Source organism: Mugil cephalus, chromosome 19 (genome assembly GCF_022458985.1).
Source record: "Mugil cephalus isolate CIBA_MC_2020 chromosome 19, CIBA_Mcephalus_1.1, whole genome shotgun sequence".
NCBI lineage: Eukaryota > Metazoa > Chordata > Actinopteri > Mugiliformes > Mugilidae > Mugil > Mugil cephalus.
Window position 1 is genome coordinate 14,514,396 of NC_061788.1, and position 19,812 is coordinate 14,534,207.

At 44.4% G+C, this 19,812-nt stretch overlaps 1 protein-coding gene across 1 annotated transcript in view; it reads left to right on the forward strand.

The window, feature by feature from the left end:
- The window catches only part of mmp17a (matrix metallopeptidase 17a), an 88,454-nt gene that overhangs the window by 41,296 nt on the left and 27,346 nt on the right, over window positions 1–19,812 (forward strand). Inside the window, exons 2-3 of the mRNA XM_047570622.1 lie at window positions 8,496–8,628; window positions 9,457–9,592. Of these exons, the coding sequence (XP_047426578.1) occupies window positions 8,496–8,628; window positions 9,457–9,592 (269 nt within the window). The remainder of the gene's footprint in view (window positions 1–8,495; window positions 8,629–9,456; window positions 9,593–19,812) is intronic.

Sequence of the window (19,812 nt, forward strand, 5' to 3'; positions counted from 1 at the left end):
TGCTTGATTTATTTTATGTTCAAAATGTTCGCTGCTTGTTCTAGTATTTGAAAGTAAAATGTTCTCCCTTCAGTTTATATCTTTGTGACTTGGAACTATATTCAAAAGCAGGTATTTCGTCTTTTTTTTTTTTTATTGAGAAATATAAAACTTCATTCAGCCGATATTTTAGTAATCAGCCGAGCGCTATAAGAAAAACTAAGTAATGATCAGAAGAAAGAGAAAAGACAATGAGCAGCTCAGAATGCGAATCAGTGGATGAGGAATAATTTAACGTCATGAACACGTGAGAAGTGTGTCCCACAGCCTTACAGCTGCCAAATAACGCCGCTCCCTCGCTCGCCAAAACATCCCACTTAACCTTTATACGTGATGCCGTTTGATCTCTCTTTTCTCTGCTGAGGAAAAGAAAGGACATTCTTAATTCTTATCACTCACAGAGCATGTCCTCACGTAGCACACGACCTGTTACTCTATCCTTTTGCATGATGGATGACTCCTTCAATATGTTTCCGTCCAGGAATCCATCCATATTTTGATTAAAAAAATCCTGTTAAGATGATTGGAGCCTCCGGGCTACCCCGTTTTTCATTTAAAAATCTTATTACTTATTTTACGTTTCTTTCTCCTTGAAAAACTCCACGTTGTTGACTCCTTTTTTACGGTTTACAGTTCAAGTTTAAATCCGCCCTTTACAGTGCCAGTGCCGGGCCTTTGTTGGCGTGGAAATACGTTGTTAAAAAAAAAAGGCTGTTTTATGGAGAATAGCTTTATTGAGAACAGGCTGTTGTCTTGAGCTTGAGTTCGTGGTATTAAATGGGAAACGGGTTTTAACAATGGAAAAGCATTGAAATGGCCCCGGGAACTTTAGAAAAAAAACAAAAAAAAAACACTGGAGCCCACTTTACTGACAAAATCCTCATTTTATGAATTGGAGGCTCATTGTTAATACAAACACCGGGAGGTGCAGCTACTGGGCGCACACTGACCCGCTGTTCTAGTGGGATACCCTTCGTGTGTTTGTATATGTGCTTGTGTTGTTCTTCCTCATTTCTTTTGGCTCCACGTTACCGATGCAACTCGTGCTTGACTCACATTCGCACACTCCCCTCCTCTCTTGTTGCGTGTGAAATCACAGTCGGCGGTTCGGTTTGAAGTTTACAAGGCAGTGCAACAGAAGGCTCCCTCGAGCACGAGCGGATCTTAAGGCTCGAGACGTCCTCCCCATCGGAGGTCTCCCTTTATTTCCCTCGTCGTCTTTCCCGTCTCCTCTTTTTGTGCGTCTCGCCCGTCTTCTTTCACCTTTCTTTGTCCGCTCCCCGTGCTGAGGGACGGCTCTTGCTGCATTTTCGCCTCGGTGAACGCTCTCTCGCTCGCAGACGCGCGCTGACACTCCGGAGTCAGTCGCAGTCACCTTTGTGAACAGTAGGCAGCCCTGACAGTTAGATTGATGACGGAGTTTGGGATTCTTGACAGTCGAGTACGACGACCTTGCTCCGTGTCCACGAACGCGCGGCACAGTGCTGTAGAGCTTTCTAATTAACGGCCTCATTGCGCTGCACGTAGTGAACAATGCTGCAACACTCTCTAGATTTTATTCACTTCTTCAAACTTGGAAAAAAGGTCACGCTGGTTCATGCGCGGCACAAACGCTGGCAATGGAGAGATGTTGGCTGCAGAAATGTTTGACAGAAAGATTATTTCTCAGTCCTTCTCTGTCCTTTATATATCATTAATGAACCTCAAGACAACATTTTGTTTACCAGGCTTATTTACAGTCAATGACTAATCATTCTTGAATTTGAAATGTGCCATTATTATATATATTTATATATATATATATATGTATATATATACATGTGTATATATGTATATATATATATGTATGTATATATATATATGTGTATATGTATATATGTATATATGTGTATATGTATATATGTATATATGTGTATATGTATATATGTATATATATATGTATATATATATATATGTGTATATGTGTATATGTATATATGTATATATATATGTGTATATGTATGTGTATATGTATATATGTGTATATGTATGTGTATATGTATATATGTGTATATGTATATATGTATATGTGTATATGTATATGTATATGTGTATATGTATATGTATATATGTATATGTGTATATGTATATATGTGTATATGTATATATGTATATATATATGTATATATGTATATATATATGTATATATGTATATATATATATGTATATATGTATATATATATATATGTATATATGTATATATGTATATATATATATATGTATATATGTATATATGTATATATATATATATATATGTATATATGTATATATATATATGTATATATATATGTATATATATATGTATGTATACTGTATATATATATATGTATATATATATGTGGTGTGTGTCAATTTAGAAGATAATGTTTGTCTGTGGGATGCTCTGGCACCTTGGAAACTAAGGGCTACGGCCCTCACCCATCGCTTCCTGTGTGTCTCCACTAATATCTATCGAATTAAGTCCAAAAGAAAGAAGACAGTCTGAAACAAGACTATGATAATGGAACAACTACACCCCCGAAAGTCTTGTAACTGATGTCACTGTAACTGTGTCTCCCCATAAGCTCCCCAGAGCCTCTGCTGGTGGCAGTAGGTAAATAGGTGGCGGTGCTCTTCTCCTCTGCCCAGGTGTCGGCCACGTTGGTGTTGGTGACGTATATTTCCAAGACAATGTATGTCGATGCGTTTAAAACTAAATGTTGCTTTACTTTCTTTACAACGCACTCCAACTTACTCAGCTTGTAATTATCGTTGAAATTGATCCATAGAGTCACTAAATACTAAAAGTTGCCTCTGACAGGTCCAACTCGTTTTCAAAATAAGTGGACACCCATGGTGTCCGTCAAAAGAGTCAGTGCTTTTCCTCGTTGCCATAACTTCATTTGTGAACACGAAAAAAAAACTAATAAAATAAGATTAGATTAAAATTATTATCTAGCAAAATAAACAAATTTACAGAATTAGCAAGTAGTTGGGAAAAACAGTGTCCAAGGTGATGTGGTTGTTTGGCCAGTTGCATAGCAACAGGGCATGGATCGTGCCGTCACATGGTGTTTCCTTGTCACTGAGGGAGGGATGAAAACGCCCACGGAGTGCGTCATCCATAGAGTCCTGAAGCCGGGCACAGACGCACTGTGGTCGGTATGAACCAGGTCTCCAGAGCCCTTCTCATGACGCACTTCCTCTGGGTCCCATCAAAACACACAGTCCATCCATTCTGCCGCCAAAGACCTCACATTCCCCCCGAGTACAGACGGCTCCTCCACCTCCATCTCCAGCCTGGCGTCCTCAGAAACATCTCCTGAAGTTCAGCGGGGATCGCAGGCCTCACTCCGGGCAGCTCAGGGGACACGGACAGCGCCAGCAGCTGATCTCTGGAACACACCACCGGACACAACAGCTGCTCCGCCGAACACCACAGCCAACGACACAGCCAAAAACTAAATGTTCTGAAACATAAATGAATAAAAACAGCACGAAAAGACAAAAGTGACCAAAAATACTCTAAGAAAACTTCAAAAAAGTTTACATCACGGAGCTACAGGCAACATGCAGCCACTCTTTCAGGCTAGAGACCTGAAAACAGTGGTACATAGATAGCCTCTCCTGAATCATTCTGGTGAGTTAGTCTTACCCATGTTAGTTACCCATGAAATAAAGACATAATAAAATGAGAGAAGACGTCTGCGTGCCCTTTTAACTTTGCAGTTTACCTTTTAGCGCGCCGGTTCTCTAAAATGAACAGCCTGTCAGAGGGATTTCTGACGTCAACTCGTTCTGTTACGAATTCAAAATGCTGAATCAGTTTAAAAGCTGCTGACAGGGGAGAACGGTGCAGGACACCCCCAAAACAAACAGGGCCACAGACCCTCACTGTCAGCCTGGCACCACAAAACGACTTGGCTTGGTGTGTTACAGCCCTAAGGACGGCAGCGTCGATACACATCGTCCTCCAGTTTAGCGCAACTGCTGCCATGTTGACGTGCTAAAAAGAATATATTATATAATCTTTTGAATAGTGTAAGGACCTTCCGAGCTAGTTCATTTGTGTTTGCAGTGCTTTGCTTCTACGACTCCAACAAGAAATGTGAAGAAAATACATATTTATGCAAAGCACGGCAGAGCAGCTGAAGGACCAGAGAACGCGGTGAAAAGACACCGTTCGGTCAAAGAGCTCGCTGAAAAGACGTCTGGCTCGGCTCAGCTTGTTCCTACATGTGAGATGGAAGAACGTGAAGTTGGACGTGGTTTGGCGTTGCCATTTTCATGAAAACCGGAGGCCGAGCCGTCTTTCATCACAGAGAGTAAACTCACAAGCGTTGTTTCAGTTCTTTCGCCACGTACAGTGCGTTCTCACTGTTCTCTCGTCCGTCGGAGTCCGGTTACACGTGACCCCGCGCGTAATTGCTTTTATTGCCTGGTTGTTTTGTTTCCTGTCACCTGAGCGTCAGCAGCGTCTCACGTTCAGTTCGAGAAAATACCAGCGGTTTTACACAAGCTGCTGACGGTCGCAAATGTGCCTCGTTACGTACTGTTCGCTGCACGTTCTTCTCAATTGTTTTTAGATTGGCTGCCGCTATATATAACAAATTACCAAACACGTACGTGGACAAAAAGCGCCTTACTGTAGTCTGTCACGGAGATTATAAAACCTAATTACATTCACTCCAAATTGCCTGTTATTCTTTCTGTTCTTGCTCTTTTTTTTTTAAATTTAATTTCTAGTTATTATTTTTCCTCCTTAGTAGATCTGTAAATGCTGTAATGCGTTTCTGTGATTACCCAAAGCGCGCTGGATTGCCTCAGTGTGAAATGTGCCGCATGGATTTCCCTGCCTTTTCACGCCGTAAAAACGAAAGACGACCCTCGTGAATGATGCTCGCCCGCCGAACGGTTTGCGGAAAGCGCTCGTTTCGCAGTCAAAAGGTCCACTAATGCGCGCGGGATGATTCACTTTAACTTCCACGCCTTTCTTTCCCCAGATCGCGTTCGACATAAAAAGTAAATAGATGCTATTTAGCAGTAGCGGCGTGGCGTCGTCCTTTCGCTAAAAGGATTGGGTTGAAGTGTTGAAGTGAGGTGGACCTTGAGCGTGATGCTGAATCCTGAGCGGCTGCCGGGGTGATGCTACGCACTTGACTCGGACTCCGGTTTCACAATGGGATGGGGAGAAACCTAGGGAACGGGAATCGTTATATTTTCTGCTCAGCTTTCAGTGTGCTGACATATCGCTCAGCCTCTGAGAGGTGGGCAGGGTTCACGTTCGAACTGCAGAGTGCTTATCAAGCGCCTTCTGCTGAGCAGCGCCGGCCCCCGGAATCTCAATCCCCTTCACCCCGACCGCACGTGAACCACGCGTCGACTCCGTTCAGACCCCTAAATCAGCTGTTTCTGTTTACCGCCCCTGCTTTCCTGACATTTTTTGTTCGCGTTTTTCTTTCTAGTTTCCGGCTCTCCGACCCTTTTGATGATGGGATACGGTCAATGATAAATCTTCGCCTTTTTATTCCCGTAGTTAGCCAGGTTTCAATCGCCTATCTTAAGTGCAGACACTAAAAGCACCGTCATCACATAGACAGTCGCTTCACTTTTATTAGTAAATGGAAAGAGGTACGTCTCCCTGACATTTATCAGCATATTAAAATATAAGGTCATTTTTATGCACTGCCTTATATGTTAATGTCCTGCTAAGGAGGCAGCTGTGACTATAACTGTGCTATAACCATAGAAACATGCACACATCATCTTGTTTAAAGCTTTTCATTTACGCTTAATTTCACCATATTTCCTCAGGAAAAAAGTGAAAACAACTAAACTTAAGTGTTATTTAATTTATTATTCTCATATTTTGAATATTTTTTTGTCTCACTTTTAGAGTCTGGACATGGCGCCTGTTTCTCAGGCGAAGCGCACAATGAGAGGGCAAACATCAGAAATAACTTGCGAGAAGCAAAGCCAATTAATTCTTCCCAGTAAGAGAATTGTGGCCTTCTGTAGATTTTTTTTTTTTTTTTTTTTTTTTTTTGGCTCATCTAGACGAGTGCTGATCAAAAACCCATTTAAAACGGACTGGCTGTCAAACCACGTGGTGGTGGAGCTGTGATGGATGAAGGACGGAAGAGAGAGATGGAGAGATACAAAGGGAGACGGCTCGAATCAATTAGAACAAGAAAGGGGTCAGAATTAGCTGTAATGTGGGTCAACGATAACTGACGCGAGGTGGATATTAACCTTTGGGAAATTAATGGTTTTCACAGTCTGGAATATGGGCGAGTTTGCAGAGCTTGTGTGAATAAAACTTCTCTACTATTTATTTAACGTGTCCGCACAATAACGCTCCATTCACAACGTGATGATCGCCTCCTTTAACTCCCGTAAGACTGAAATATGGGGAATTTGGAGGTCAAGCCAACACCTCATTTAACATGTGTTCCTCAAACCTTTGCTTTGTGTAAGTTGTGTTCTGTCACATTTACGTCGGAGCCGATATTTACTTCTTCAACTCATGTGTTGGGCGGGACCACGCGAGCCGGCCTTTGTTCCCTGCGCGCATCAGTGAGCCTTGGCCGCCCATGACCCCGTTGCCAGTTCACTGCTTTTCCTTCCTTTTTTGGCTCCTTGTGATAAGCACAGACCACTGCAGACCGGGAACGCCCCACACGAGAGCTGCAGTTTTCCCAACGCTCTGAACCCATTCGCAGAGCCGTTCCACCTGCCCATTTTTCAATTCGCTGCCTATAATATGTCCCGCTCATTCACGGTTGCCACGATAACCGGCTAACGGGCGATATTTACGTCTGCCGACGTCGGTCGCAATGTTGTGGCTGATCGGCCGTGCGCGCGGTACAATCCAAAATTCCACGACTTGACGAACGTGATTTCCAAGAACGCGGTAACTGATACCGGGGCGAAACAGGTGAACGGACGAGGGTCTTTCCCAAGAAATGTTAATGGTGGCTGACCTCCGCGTTGCTTCCACAGGGATCCGGGCAGAGGCCTCTTTAACAGCCTGTCGTAAAAGCCCACTCAGGACCGGTAACGTTAAAGGCAGCTCTATTTAAGCCGGCAAGGTCCGCGCATCCCTCGTGTCCCGCCAGGCTGGCTCACCGCCGGGGTTCCCAAGGAGAACTGATGGAACTGAGCCTTTGGTAATGACATTTGTTTCACCTTTGCCTTTCCTGTTGTGACAGGTCAAAAATGTCTCCGGTGGAAAAAGGAAAAAGGCCTTTAGACATTCAAAAGTTTCCACCTCAAACTCAACTTTTCTTTCTCATGCGTTTCCCCAAATCCGCGTAATTGTTTGTGAAATTAGACCTTGCGTGCTGTTTGCATCATCTGTTTGCATTTGAGGTATAACTTGCTAAAAAATATACTTCCATAACAAATCAGTGTTTCTGTTTGTTTCACCTGTGTGTAATGACCTGCCTGCTCGGTGTGTGTGTCACTGCAGGGCTCCAAATTAGCTTTATATTACCGGGAGCGCTGCAGCCCCCTCGCGCCGTCCTTTCAGCCTCATCTCCTGACTGAACGCTAACTTCACCGCCCGCGAAGAGCCGTCGGACGTCGAGATTCGGCTTCATCAGTGCATCTGTCTTCGCACGTTCCGCGTGTCAAGCCGGTGTTGTGCCTCGCTGCTGCGTCACCTTTTAACTGTGAGCTGCCGGTTTACTCGGCAAACTTCGGTTTTGTGTTTCGGACCGCGTGGAGAGCAGATGTTACAGTTCAAACTAGATTTTATTTATTTTAGATAGAGTCCAGACCTTTTTTTTTCTTTCTTTTTTTTCGCAAAACTGTAACACAGACAGAATGAAATGGTGTTTTACGCTGTATACGTGTGTAGCAAAGTGTCCTGGATCAGATCAGCGGTTCATCAGCCTGACGGCTTGAGAAAGAAAACTTTTTCCAGTCGGTTTTTAACGCTCCCGTACCGTTTGCCTGATGGCAGCAGTTTGAAGAGTTTATAGAGAGGGTGAGAGGGGTCTCTGACTGCGCTCCGTGCCCAGTTCCTGCGTCAGCTCCGGAAGAGTTATTGAACAGGGGGCAGGGAGACTCCAATCACTCTTCCAGCTCCTCTTCACCACCCTCACTACCCCCTTAATAGCCTGGAGTTCTGCACCTGTGGCACTTTTTTTTTTTTTTTTAAATGTGTATATCACGTTGGGTAACGGTCAAAGCTGCTTCCTGCTTTTACTGTGTCAGAGCAGAAAACGCTTAATGGCGTTCGTGACGATCTGTTGGACCACGTCGACGCGTCTATAAACGTCCGCCATGAATTTATTGTGTGTTGAGGAGACGCGCTGGAGACGCCGCTTCCACAGACTGTAAACACGAACATGTGTCTGACCTTTTCAGCAGGTGTCCGACACTCGGAGTTCTTTGTAGTGCGTGGACTCACGTGTCTACTGTTTCTTTTCCAGGACTGGCTGAGTAAGTTCGGCTACCTCCCGCCCCCTGACCCTGTGACCGGCCAACTCCAGACCAAGGAGGCCCTGACCAAGGCCATCAAAGCCATGCAGAAGTTCGGAGGCCTCAAGGAGACCGGCGTCTTTGGTACGTGGCTCGGCGGAGGGGGTGGGTGTGTGTATGTAAGCGCTGACTTTTAATACAATGCAATCCCACAAAGTTTGTCATCAGAACGAGCTGAATCACTCGCGCCGTGAGTCAACAACCGCTTAACATTAGAAAATTAATATTTATTTTAGCTCTTATCACTTGCGTACCGTTAGATTGCCTCCTGCGCGCCCCGCGCACATAAATCATGTCGCACACGCTCGTAGGGTAAAACGACAGCGCCGCGAAACGCCCTCTAACCGGTAACACTGCCGCGTGTGGAAACCGACCGCGTATTGATTAGTTTGCATTCTAACGCTCTCCCTCACACGCCGCGCTCGTGGTTTCCCACACACACACACACACACACACACACGCTGGGAGTCTCACCCACCTCCCCGCTTCGCTGTTATGCACAACGCTGTTCCCTCTCACGTATACAGCCGTTACGGGAGGGCGGAAAGCAGGACAGTGTGCACGAAGGGATTTAAGAGGTGGTGCATGTTTGCGAGCGAGTATAATATATAGCCCAGAGAGGAGAGAGTGTGAGAGCGTGTCATATAAGAGGATGTTCAAATGGCTTCTCCTGGCCTACGCTACATGCACGTATAGAGTACGTGTGGATATGAAGCTGTGTAATATGATTTACAGCTGCTGAAGCAGGCGTTTTCGAACTGATGTTGGGGGATGGATCAGAGTCTTCTTATTTATACACGCACTCTGCACACAATGTGTTTGTGTGTTTTAGAGATTATGCTCTCATAAAATAAGCATCCTGAATGTTTCTATTGGTTTCCATCACTTTTTTTTTTGTCTCCCCTCCTTCAGACCAAGCCACGCTAGGCCTAATGAAAACACCCAGATGTTCCCTGCCAGATGTGTCCGAGGCCGAGGCCACAGTGGGGCGCAGGAAACGGAGCCTGAACCCTCAGAACAAATGGAATAAGAGGCACCTGTCCTGGAGGTAGGGGGCCAAAATCAGTCGGTTCGGTGTCAAAAATCTCAAGATCATTCAACAGTTGTGTATCTGATAACACTGATTGCTTAAGGGGGCCTTCGCCTGAGTCTACGGACAGAGTCTTCTCTCCATCGTTGTAGAAAGTCTTGGCAGTTAGTTAGAGGCATCTTTCTGTTAAGCAGCTGTGATTCTGTATCAGCTGCTTCTCGTATCTGCTCAGAAGAGACATACATAGTCCTGAAAATAGACTTTCTTGTATGATTTTTTGAGCTCATATTTCAACATTGTTCATCTGTGCGTGCTCAGAGCTCTCCTCCATGGGATACAGCATGTGTATATTTCTACATACATACTATATAAGCATGTGTAAAACAGTTAAATACCATTGAAAGCAAATTACAAAAGTGACCTGCTGCTTCTGAAAATGCATCCAATTCATCCTTTTGGCTGGAGGGAACAAACCACTGGAATCCAGGTTACAATTCCACCACATGTTTTATAGTATTTGCATTACTGTATTTGTTTTTATACTTCAATCTGTATCAGAAGGGAATTTAAGTTACATATTTCACATCTAACCAACCCACTTCAGTGCAAACGGGCGAGCCAGAAAAAACCCCGCTGCGTTTAGTTCAAATCGATCATCTCAATGATTTAATTGCAGTTTGTAAACGCCCCGGATTAAATCCTTTAATACGTTCCGTTTCCAGTGGAAGCTAGAGGCTTAGCGTGGCGATGCGAGCTTTAAGTTTTTTTTTTTTGCACGAACCCAGATCTGGTCACGGTGAGCCCCGGATGACGCAGCGTGGATCCACCGAAGGCAGCGCCGAGCCTAAAGTCAGATATATCTGGTTGCATTTTAGATTCAAAGCAAAGTCTCTTTCTGTGACCTGCAGCATCCGTGGAAGCACACGCTGGTTCCCCGATTGTTCTGTAGAATTATCTTTGACCCAGTTCATAATAAGCACTTTGCATTTGGCAACGGAGTCATGTGTGCTATCGTGTGCAAGAGATATTTTGGATTGACACGCTGGTAAGAATGGTTTTAAATAAAGAGCATGGAGTAACCTTCTTTTAGATGATACACAAACAAAATCATTCTCGTTGTGCATAAACTGTGAAAATGACTTCTTGCTATTATTCACTTCTGTGTAATAGGTGGTATAGAGAGGTTGTTGTTGAACATCTCGTGGACGCAGCTCTGCTCAGAAACCAGAGTCCATTCCTGGAGAGTGAGGGCTGCGTCACGGAGTCATTCCGCTGTTTACACAGTACATGATAAAATAATGTGGGCATGTTAAAAGCAGCTGGACCATCTGCCGGGCACACAGCTTAGTGTAAAACAGGAGGGGGGAGGAGGAGGGAGGAGGAGGAGGCAGTGGAACATATGGCTTTGCCTGCTGATTCACACACGCTATCAGGTCAGTTCAACAAGGAGATGATGTAAGGTGGTGTCAACAAAACCCACAGCAACCTACACGGTGATATAGTAGACGCGAGCACACGGACGCCCCGCAGGACGCGCAGCGAACGCATTTCAGCAGCGCCCATTCACGTGTGCTCACGGAGTTATACGCCCACTCTCCTCCTCCCCGCACGAACCTGGATTTCTCTCTGTTCCCGTCGGTGAGAGGTCTGCGTAACGGGTCAGCGCTTCTCAGTCAGCCCTAACTTTTGATTTTTTTTTCTCAATTCACGGGCAGTGATCTCTCTCAGATTTACTCCAGCTGTGTTGCTGCCGATGAGAGGAGAACCCAGAATTCCACAGGGGTCCGCGTCGTGGTGTCTTTCCATCCACCGCGCAGCGCCCGACTTCGCCGGGGCTGATTTGGAAATGTTTAAAACTCGTTTTGAATTTTGAGTGTGATATGTAGTTGAGACTGTACAGAAGGTTTTATTTAGTTAAAGCTTGACCGGAGTGCTGACCCTTTCCGTGTCAGATTTCTGCTGAGTTTCCTCTGTACAACTTGGCTCAGCTTACATAGAAACGTGAATAAAAACTAGGCGCATGTTTTAAGCTTTACGTTGCAGAGAGACACATCTGGGACAGTGGTTGAACGACGAGCTCTATCTGGAGTGGTTACTTTCGGCTCCGGTGCCGAGAGATTGAAAGCTGTCCAGCTTTAACCTCATCTGATAAGTTCCAGGATCAGTCACGGGACGTGTGTTTTGCAATTTCACAACTAGTCAGTCACAACTGCTGGTTGGTTTGGTTGTGAAGTTTGGTTCCTGCACTTACGTCATCAAATCATATCAACCTTTATTCATATAGCACTTTTCAAACAAAAATGCAAAGCAAAGTGCTTCACACAAATAAACACATACAACATTACAACAAATAATAAAATCCCAACCCTCCCAACCCCACGTACTGTATAGACCCACACAGGAGGATCCAGGTGAGGAAAAACCACCTATGGGCCAAAAACTACAGCCAAAATATTAAAACCACCTTCCTGATATTGTGCATGTCGACCTTGTGCCTCCAAAATAGTTGTGGACATGGGTCTTCTGAGGGCGTCCTGTGGTGTCTGGCAACAAAATGTTGTTAGTGGGGGTCTTATGTCCTGTGGGTTGAGGGGAGGGGCCTAGTTTGGAATCTGGTGGCCAGGTACACCCTGTACTCTTCTTCATGTTTTTTGAGTGTGTGTCAGGCTGCATCCTGTTGCGGATGACTACTGCCATTAAGCAGTATTAAAGTGCCTGGTCCAGGCGGGTGGTACATGTCTAAGGAACATCCACATGAATGAATGCCAGGTCCAAATGTTTCCCAGCAGAACATTGTGTTGTAACAATATAGTTTTTTATAACGTTATTTCCTTCTCCTGCCAGTCCTAATGTTGTGGCTGATCAGCGCAAGCGATCTCGATCTAACGTCAAGCTGGAATGTGAATCTAATGAACGAATACCTGCAACCGATTCCCACTGACTCACCGCCAGAAAGTGTTACATTGTTTGAAGGAAGATTTGAAGTTTCAAGGTTTATTAGCTTTCATGATACTGTTTATCTAACTCTTGCAGAATGTATTCCTGTCAGATAAATACTTTTTGGCACAAACAAAGATTAAACCTTCAAAAGATGTGCAGTTACCCTGTTCACTGTCGCTTTGTATTCCCTATGCCTTCTATGCAGCGCGAACAAAATTAGACACTGTTCCGCGACACAGCAGGTCCGGATTTAGAAATTTTAGTTTCATTTAATCCTAAATTTTTAGATTCTTCTCTCATTTACATTTTTTATTTTTTTTTTTGGCCAAGCATGACTGATTAAATTACTTGGAGAAGGGCGTGTACAGCTGACAGGTCAGCCGACATCTTAATTTAATGAAGTGGTGCTTTGCCAGAAGTTGCAGCGTGCACTCTGACAGCTGGAACACGGTGCGACTGGCAACATGTAGGCTGTCCTCAAAGCGCACGGTGCTGGGATACTGTCTGCAAGTAAAGTGGGCTCAGTTTAAAACCGAGCTCACGCGTGAAGCCTTTTAAAGGTTTGATCGTCATTTATCAGGATACATAAACTCGCTCCACGCCTAAAAGCTTAGCGACAGGCTGCGGTTGGGTTTCGCTGTTTTGTTGCTGGGTGAGTGGAAGAGCCGTTAGTGCCAGCTGTCTCCACATTTGTGATGATGCGCTCTGATGGAAGGCCGTTTTTCTGCTGCAGCAGTGGTGGCGGCGAGAAGAGGATGCCGAGCTGTTTCGGCAGCTGTTGGGCAGACGAGACAGATAAAACATAGAAATTCCTCCTCTTATCTGACACATTCTTCAAAGGAAAACAAGCCGCCGGAACCTAATTTTTAAATTAAAACAGACTACAATATGCTTATCAGTGTGTGTTTATTACAGTAACAGATGTATTGTTTAGTGGAGAACAACTGGTTAAACAAGTATTTGTGTGCTCGAGGAAAGTTTTATTTGGGCCAGACCAAACTGCAGTTAAGGCGACACGCAGGCCAGAAGCCTGCGGAGGAGTGATGAAACGGGATCTAAGGTACTGTAGGACAGAAGGGAAGAAAAGTGAAAACAAGATGCGGCGGGAAAGCAGGACATCAGGGCACTGGAGGATTGAAGAAATGGGTCGATAAGCAAGAACTCTCAGCAGACGGGACGGCCGTGCTAGCAAGAGGTTGTGAGGAGGCTGTGGTACTAGAAGGCAGAGAGAACACGGAGTAAAGCTGACAAATCGTCATGTCGTAGCAGGAGAAAGATGATTGGACAATGCTCCGCAAATACGAACATTTCATTAGAAACGGCAACCGAAGTCAGCCATAGGATGTTAGAAGGGTGGTGTTTTGACTCCCTCATGAAGCTCTCTCCCAGTGTTTCACCTTAACCATACCTTTTTTTTTTTTAAATACATTGTTCAGTTTGGTTTTCCCTCTGTCTTTTCCTTTGTTTTCCGTCGCTCCTTTCGCTCTTGGTTGGTTTTCAGCTGACTCACGGTGAATTGAGGGCAGAGTGAGTCAGGAGATTGCTCAGCTTAGCAACGGAGCAACAAGAGTAACGTAGGGCCCCTCATGTCATTCGTCATGCTGTCATCTGAAATTTCAAACATAACAATGATTCCACAATGACATGATCATCTAGATGGAATAACTAAACCGTAGACCAGGGGGAGGTCAGCTTTGCATGATATTCCTGGCGCGTCCTATCCTCCCAGCTAGAAGTAGCCTCTCCAGTTTCCCCTTTTAAACAACAAATACAGACTACTGCCATCTGCTGGTATGAAGATGCTCCTCTTCCACTGAAGCAGATTTCACTATGCCAGCTGGTCATTAGCTGCAGTCTTTGGGCTCTTTGCAGAGCAACTCTTTGAGACACCGAAGTCCTCCTTTGTTGCTGCTAGTTCTTTTCTGTTGGTATGTCCAGGCGCTTTTGAAGATGTGGTGCAGACATGAAAGATGCTGGAAAACATTACATTTGCTCTCTGTCAACAACCAACTTATGTATATGTCTGTGGACAGAAATCTCGTAAACTGCATTTTTATTCATGGACTCTTAAGAGACTGGGCTGGACATTGTCGATCCCCTGACTGAGGCTCAAAGTGAGGTGGACATTTGTGGTTTTGAATGGGATTTTTTCTTATACTTCATGAATTACCAGGGAATCGGGTTCAGTTAGTCGAGCTGAAATGAAATTTGTAGTGTCTTCATTTATTTTTCCAGTTGAGGTTCTCTTTTTGACAGGTCATGATCTCAGACGTCTCCCCTGTCTCTCTGCCTTTCCACTTGGGTACATTAATGCTACATTATTACTGAACGTTGGCATCAGACATAAATGATGGCACATCACCCAAAATTGCTTCACTGGGATACAGGTCTGGCTCATCCAGCCAGGATTAGCCGAGCAGAGTGAGCCGCTGCAGCACATCGGTTTGCAGCAGCGAAAGCAACTGCTCAGACTGCAAGAGGGATGAGTTCAGAGAGATGATTCGCTTGTCACTTGGGGGCAGGATGGTTATGGCTTATTGAAAACAAATTACCTGGTACCTTGTTGAAGTAATCCTGCACCTCACTGGAGGCTTTCAGCCAGAGATACAGGCATTGTTGGGGAGGGTCAGAATATGATTGCTCATACGGTCTCACCTGACCTGGAAAAAGCAGGTGGCAGCCATCCAGCATCACACTGCTCTGAAACTATGGCGTCAACATCTGCTTCAGGGGACCAGCATGGGCACCGCTGCGAGGAGCTGCCGCTTTATGACTAACATTTTGCTTTTTCTCATCACGCTCTCGTTCTCCCTGCTTCTCTCCATGCAACTACCGCCAACCCACTGCTGCCAATCACACGTCTTATACTGCCTTCAGCGTGGCCCCGCTCGCCTCTTTAAAATAAGGCAGCCTCTCTTTCCAGTCCACCGAAGCCACCATTATATATATATATATGTGTGTGTGTGTGTGTGTACAGTACTGTACAAAAGTTTCAGGCAGGTGTGGAAAAATGCTGTAAACTGGGAATGCTTTCAAAAATGGAAGTGTTAATAGTTTATTTTCATCAATTAACAAAATGCAGTGACCGAACAGAAGAGACATTTAAATCAAATCAATATTTGGTGGGACCACCCTTTGCCTTCAAGACAGCATCAGTTCTTCTATGTACACTTGCACACAGTTTTTGAAGGAACTCGGCCGGTAGGTTGTTCCAAACATTTGGAGAATTAACCACAGATCTTCTGTGGCTTCCTCAGATCCTTCTGTATCTTCACGTAACCCCAGACACACCCAATGATGTTGAGATCAGGGCTCTGTGGGGGCCATGCCATCACTTCCAGGACGTCTTGTTCTTCTTCACGCTGAAGATTGTTCTTAATGACCTTGGCTGTATGTCTGTATGGAGCATTTGTCATGCTGCAGAATAAACTTGGGGCCAGTCATACGCCTCCCTGATGGCACTGCATGATGAATAACATTCTGCCTGTATTTCTCAGCAAACTTGCAAGGAACCTCCACCATGCTTCACTGTTGCCTGCAGCCACTCATTATTTTGCCACTCTCCAGCCCTGCGGTGAACAAACTGCCTTCTGCTACAGCCAGATATTTCACATTTTGACTCTTCATTGTTTTTTTTTCTGCAATCCAGACCACTTCTGGTCAGACTTCTGTGGACAGTAGATGGGTGTACCTGGGTCCCACTGGTTTCTACGAGCTTTGAGATGATGGCAGTGCCTGACATCTTCGGATTTCGAAGGGAAATAAGCTTCATGTGTTTTTCAAGTTTCCTTGTCCGACCACTGCACCTACAGTCCCACAAAATCCGTGACTTTGATAGACCTACACAATATTAGGAAGGTGGTCAAAATCTCATGCCTGATTGGTTTGTACCACTTGCGTAAAAAAAAAAGATTTATTCAGCTTCTATTGTGAACCATATTTTTTTTGGTGATTCACTGATGTTTGAGGCTTACGCTGTTAATACACCGAACACTTGCAAATTTCGCCGTCTCTCATCCTTTCCAAGGTCTCTGTTTTGTTGACGCCACGCAGGGAACATTCACTACAATTTCGTTTCATTACCAGCAAAAAATAAAATAAGTGGAGGAGAATCAGTGACATTACGCTCAGACGCTGTTGCATCACAGTTACCTGAACACCCACCTAGACTTGGTCTGAAAACAGTCGCGTTTATGTATTTTCTAGGCGCGTGTCGAAGCCGTATCTCAAAATGAAAAAACTAATATATTGTAATTGAACTGTCAGATTTTCCAAGACCGGTATTACTTTGAGACAACATTGCGTAATCTGTAATAAGTCCGTAATGGCAAAACTAATTTCCCTCCCCATTACATATTTATGACTTGGTTTGGCTAAAGACTCTGCGAGGATATGGTTTCATAGGCATTCGCAGTTTTCCATTTGTCGGATAAGATGTGAAAGGTTTTAGGAGCACGCGGTGGAAAGATCCCCGCAGTCGTTTTATTTACAGGGTAACTCGAAGGTGTATTGCATCCTGTCATTATTTCCATTATCCCCAATTTTAAAGAATATACTGAGCGTTATTAAAACACGTCTGTGTCGCTGTTTGACATTCTTGAACCGTTCCTCGTGCAGCGCTGCATTTTTATGGAGTTAGAGCAGTTTTCTGTTGCGGTGGCCAGGCATCAATTTGCTCAAATAATGCATAAAACTTTGACATCTTCTTATTGATTTAAAGGCAAACCGCTTTTAGAGTTTTTCCCCAAAACGTGTGCTCCTGTTCATTTAATGGCTTTTCTTTTTTGTCATGACACAAATTGAAGATTACCTTCTCATACAAGAGCCATTAAGAGACTCTTCCGTAAATCCGATTTCTCAGAAACAAGCACGAGAAGAAATAATGCAGCGTGGTACCAGTTGTTGACAGGCTTTCAGTGTCTGCCAAAAATCTGTTCATTTGCCGTTTATGTTATCAAACACAGATGGGAACTTCATCATATTCAGTGAAAAAAGTCAGTAAAAAAAAAACAAAAAAACAATAAACTCGTGTCCAGAACAGAAGAAGTATCTGACACGAAAACTAGATCGCCGTCAAGGACATTCATGCTCAAATTTAAATGCAATGTTTGAATAAAAGCTTGAATATCTGTTTAATCATCAAGAGCACTGTGACATTGACTTTCATATTTCATCTCTTTGCTTTGCCTCGTCCCACCCCTCCTTCATTTTCTTTCTTCCTCCTCTTCCATCCTTCCTTTTGCCAGTTAAGCACCATGGCAAAAGATCCACTGCCTGTCCCGGCGCTGCCCGCTCAGTCATGTCCAGGCTGGTCTTTGATGTAAGCACTTCTTTATGTAGGTATTATATTTGATTGATGTGCCAGCGTCTGACAGCACACTCTGTTCTCAGACATTTATTTGTGAGTCAATGGCGCTCTCTCAGACGCTCTGTTGCTGCTAAACAGCTCTTCAGTCGCCGAGGCGCTGTAGGCTGCAGCCAAAATGTCCTGCATCTGCACTTTTTCGCTCTCCAAACTCTGCTGGCTCAAGCGCTCATAAAACTGCAGAGAAAATAGACGTTTATGCTGTGATCACACAGAGATGCCTGAACAGAGCTCACAGTGCCGTGCTTGCGGTTCCTTTACCATCCTGAAATGCTTCCATGATTTTTTTCCCACGTAAGTGAGCATGTAAAAGTAATATTAAGGTTGCCGTCTCTCATGTTTTTGGAATGAGCGACTTGCTCCGCCGGTACATTTATTTGTATTTCACGTATACACACTAATCAGCCACAACATTAAAACCACTGTCAGGAGAAGTGGCATTGACCATCTTGTGACCAAACAATGTCCTGCTGGGAAGCTTTTGGACGGGGCATTCATGTGGATGATACTTAGACATGTACCACCCACCTAGACCAGACCAGACCAGACCAGACCAGACCAGACCAGACCAGGCACATCCACTCCATAGCAATGACACTCCTTGATAGTAGCAGCCCCCAGCAGGATGGAGCCTGACACAGACATTATTACTTTGGTGTATTTGCCTTGATGACATTATTTATTATCAGCTGTGGCTCAGGTGGTAGAGGAGGGATACTCTAATCACAGGGTTGACGTTCCATCCCCCGCATGCTGAAGTATACTTGGACAAGACACTGAACGCAAGTCATAGATCGCGCTGACCTTTCAACGCAAATTCATCATATAGAGCGTGACTTCTCTGGTTATTTTGGTAACAATCAAAATATAGAAGCAGGCAGACTAGCGACAATGACAATGAATTTTCATAATAAAAATAATAATGATGCATCATTTCTATAAAGCGCTTTATTGTAGACACTCCAAGACACCTTACACTGGATACATTATTCATTTGCTCACACAGTCCCTGGTGGTTGTAAACTACCTCAGTAGTCACAGCTGCTCTGGGACAGACTGACGGAAACGGGGCTGTCAATCTCTGAGGCAACGGCCTCTCTGACCACCATCGCTCACGTGCAATCATCCACCAGTGGAGTTCACACAGGTTTGCGCTGAATATATAATATTTGTTTTATCATTGGACCTCATGGGTTTTTCTTCATATTAAATAAATTCACCAGCCACCTCTGATTTTAACGTACATTACATATCCTTTGGGCAGCTCTCTGGGAAGGGTGTGTCATGTGGATATGAGCGCACACAATATTTGGCATCTAGTTGTTGACCTTTTCTCTCCTCGCCGGTAAGATTAAGTACTGAGCTCCCCCGCTGCAGGGAGCGGGGAGTGATGATAATATCACTCCCCATGGGGAGAGCAGGCTCTTCATAGGTGGATGTGAGAATTGAAGTGGGGTTTAATGAGCGGCAGTAGCAGGCGTTAGCATAGGTTTCACATTGTGTTTGCGGCAAGCGAAAAAAAAACACTAAGCAGATCTTTGGCAGCTTAAAATACTATTCTGACATTTCGGGTCATTCATCTTATTTTCAATAGTAATAACAGAAGGTCAATAACGCTGTCGTCACTGCACACTAATTACAAGACAAAACCAGTATGCAATTAGATTAATTTGAAATTGTGACCAGAAGCAAAGAGAAACCGCTCCACCGACTCTCAACAAACACAGGCTCCCAGCCCTTCTAAAGCTGACTCATTATATCTGGTTTGTTTAATCTGTACAAAAACACTTTATAGAAGTGTGAAGACTACAAATTGCGATTGTACAGTGCTGGAACCGTTTTTTATTTTACTCTTTTTGCCCATATACACAGACTTTCTGGAGACCTAAGGTGAGGTCAGGCAACCTGCCGAGACGAGCCAGAAAGTGAACGA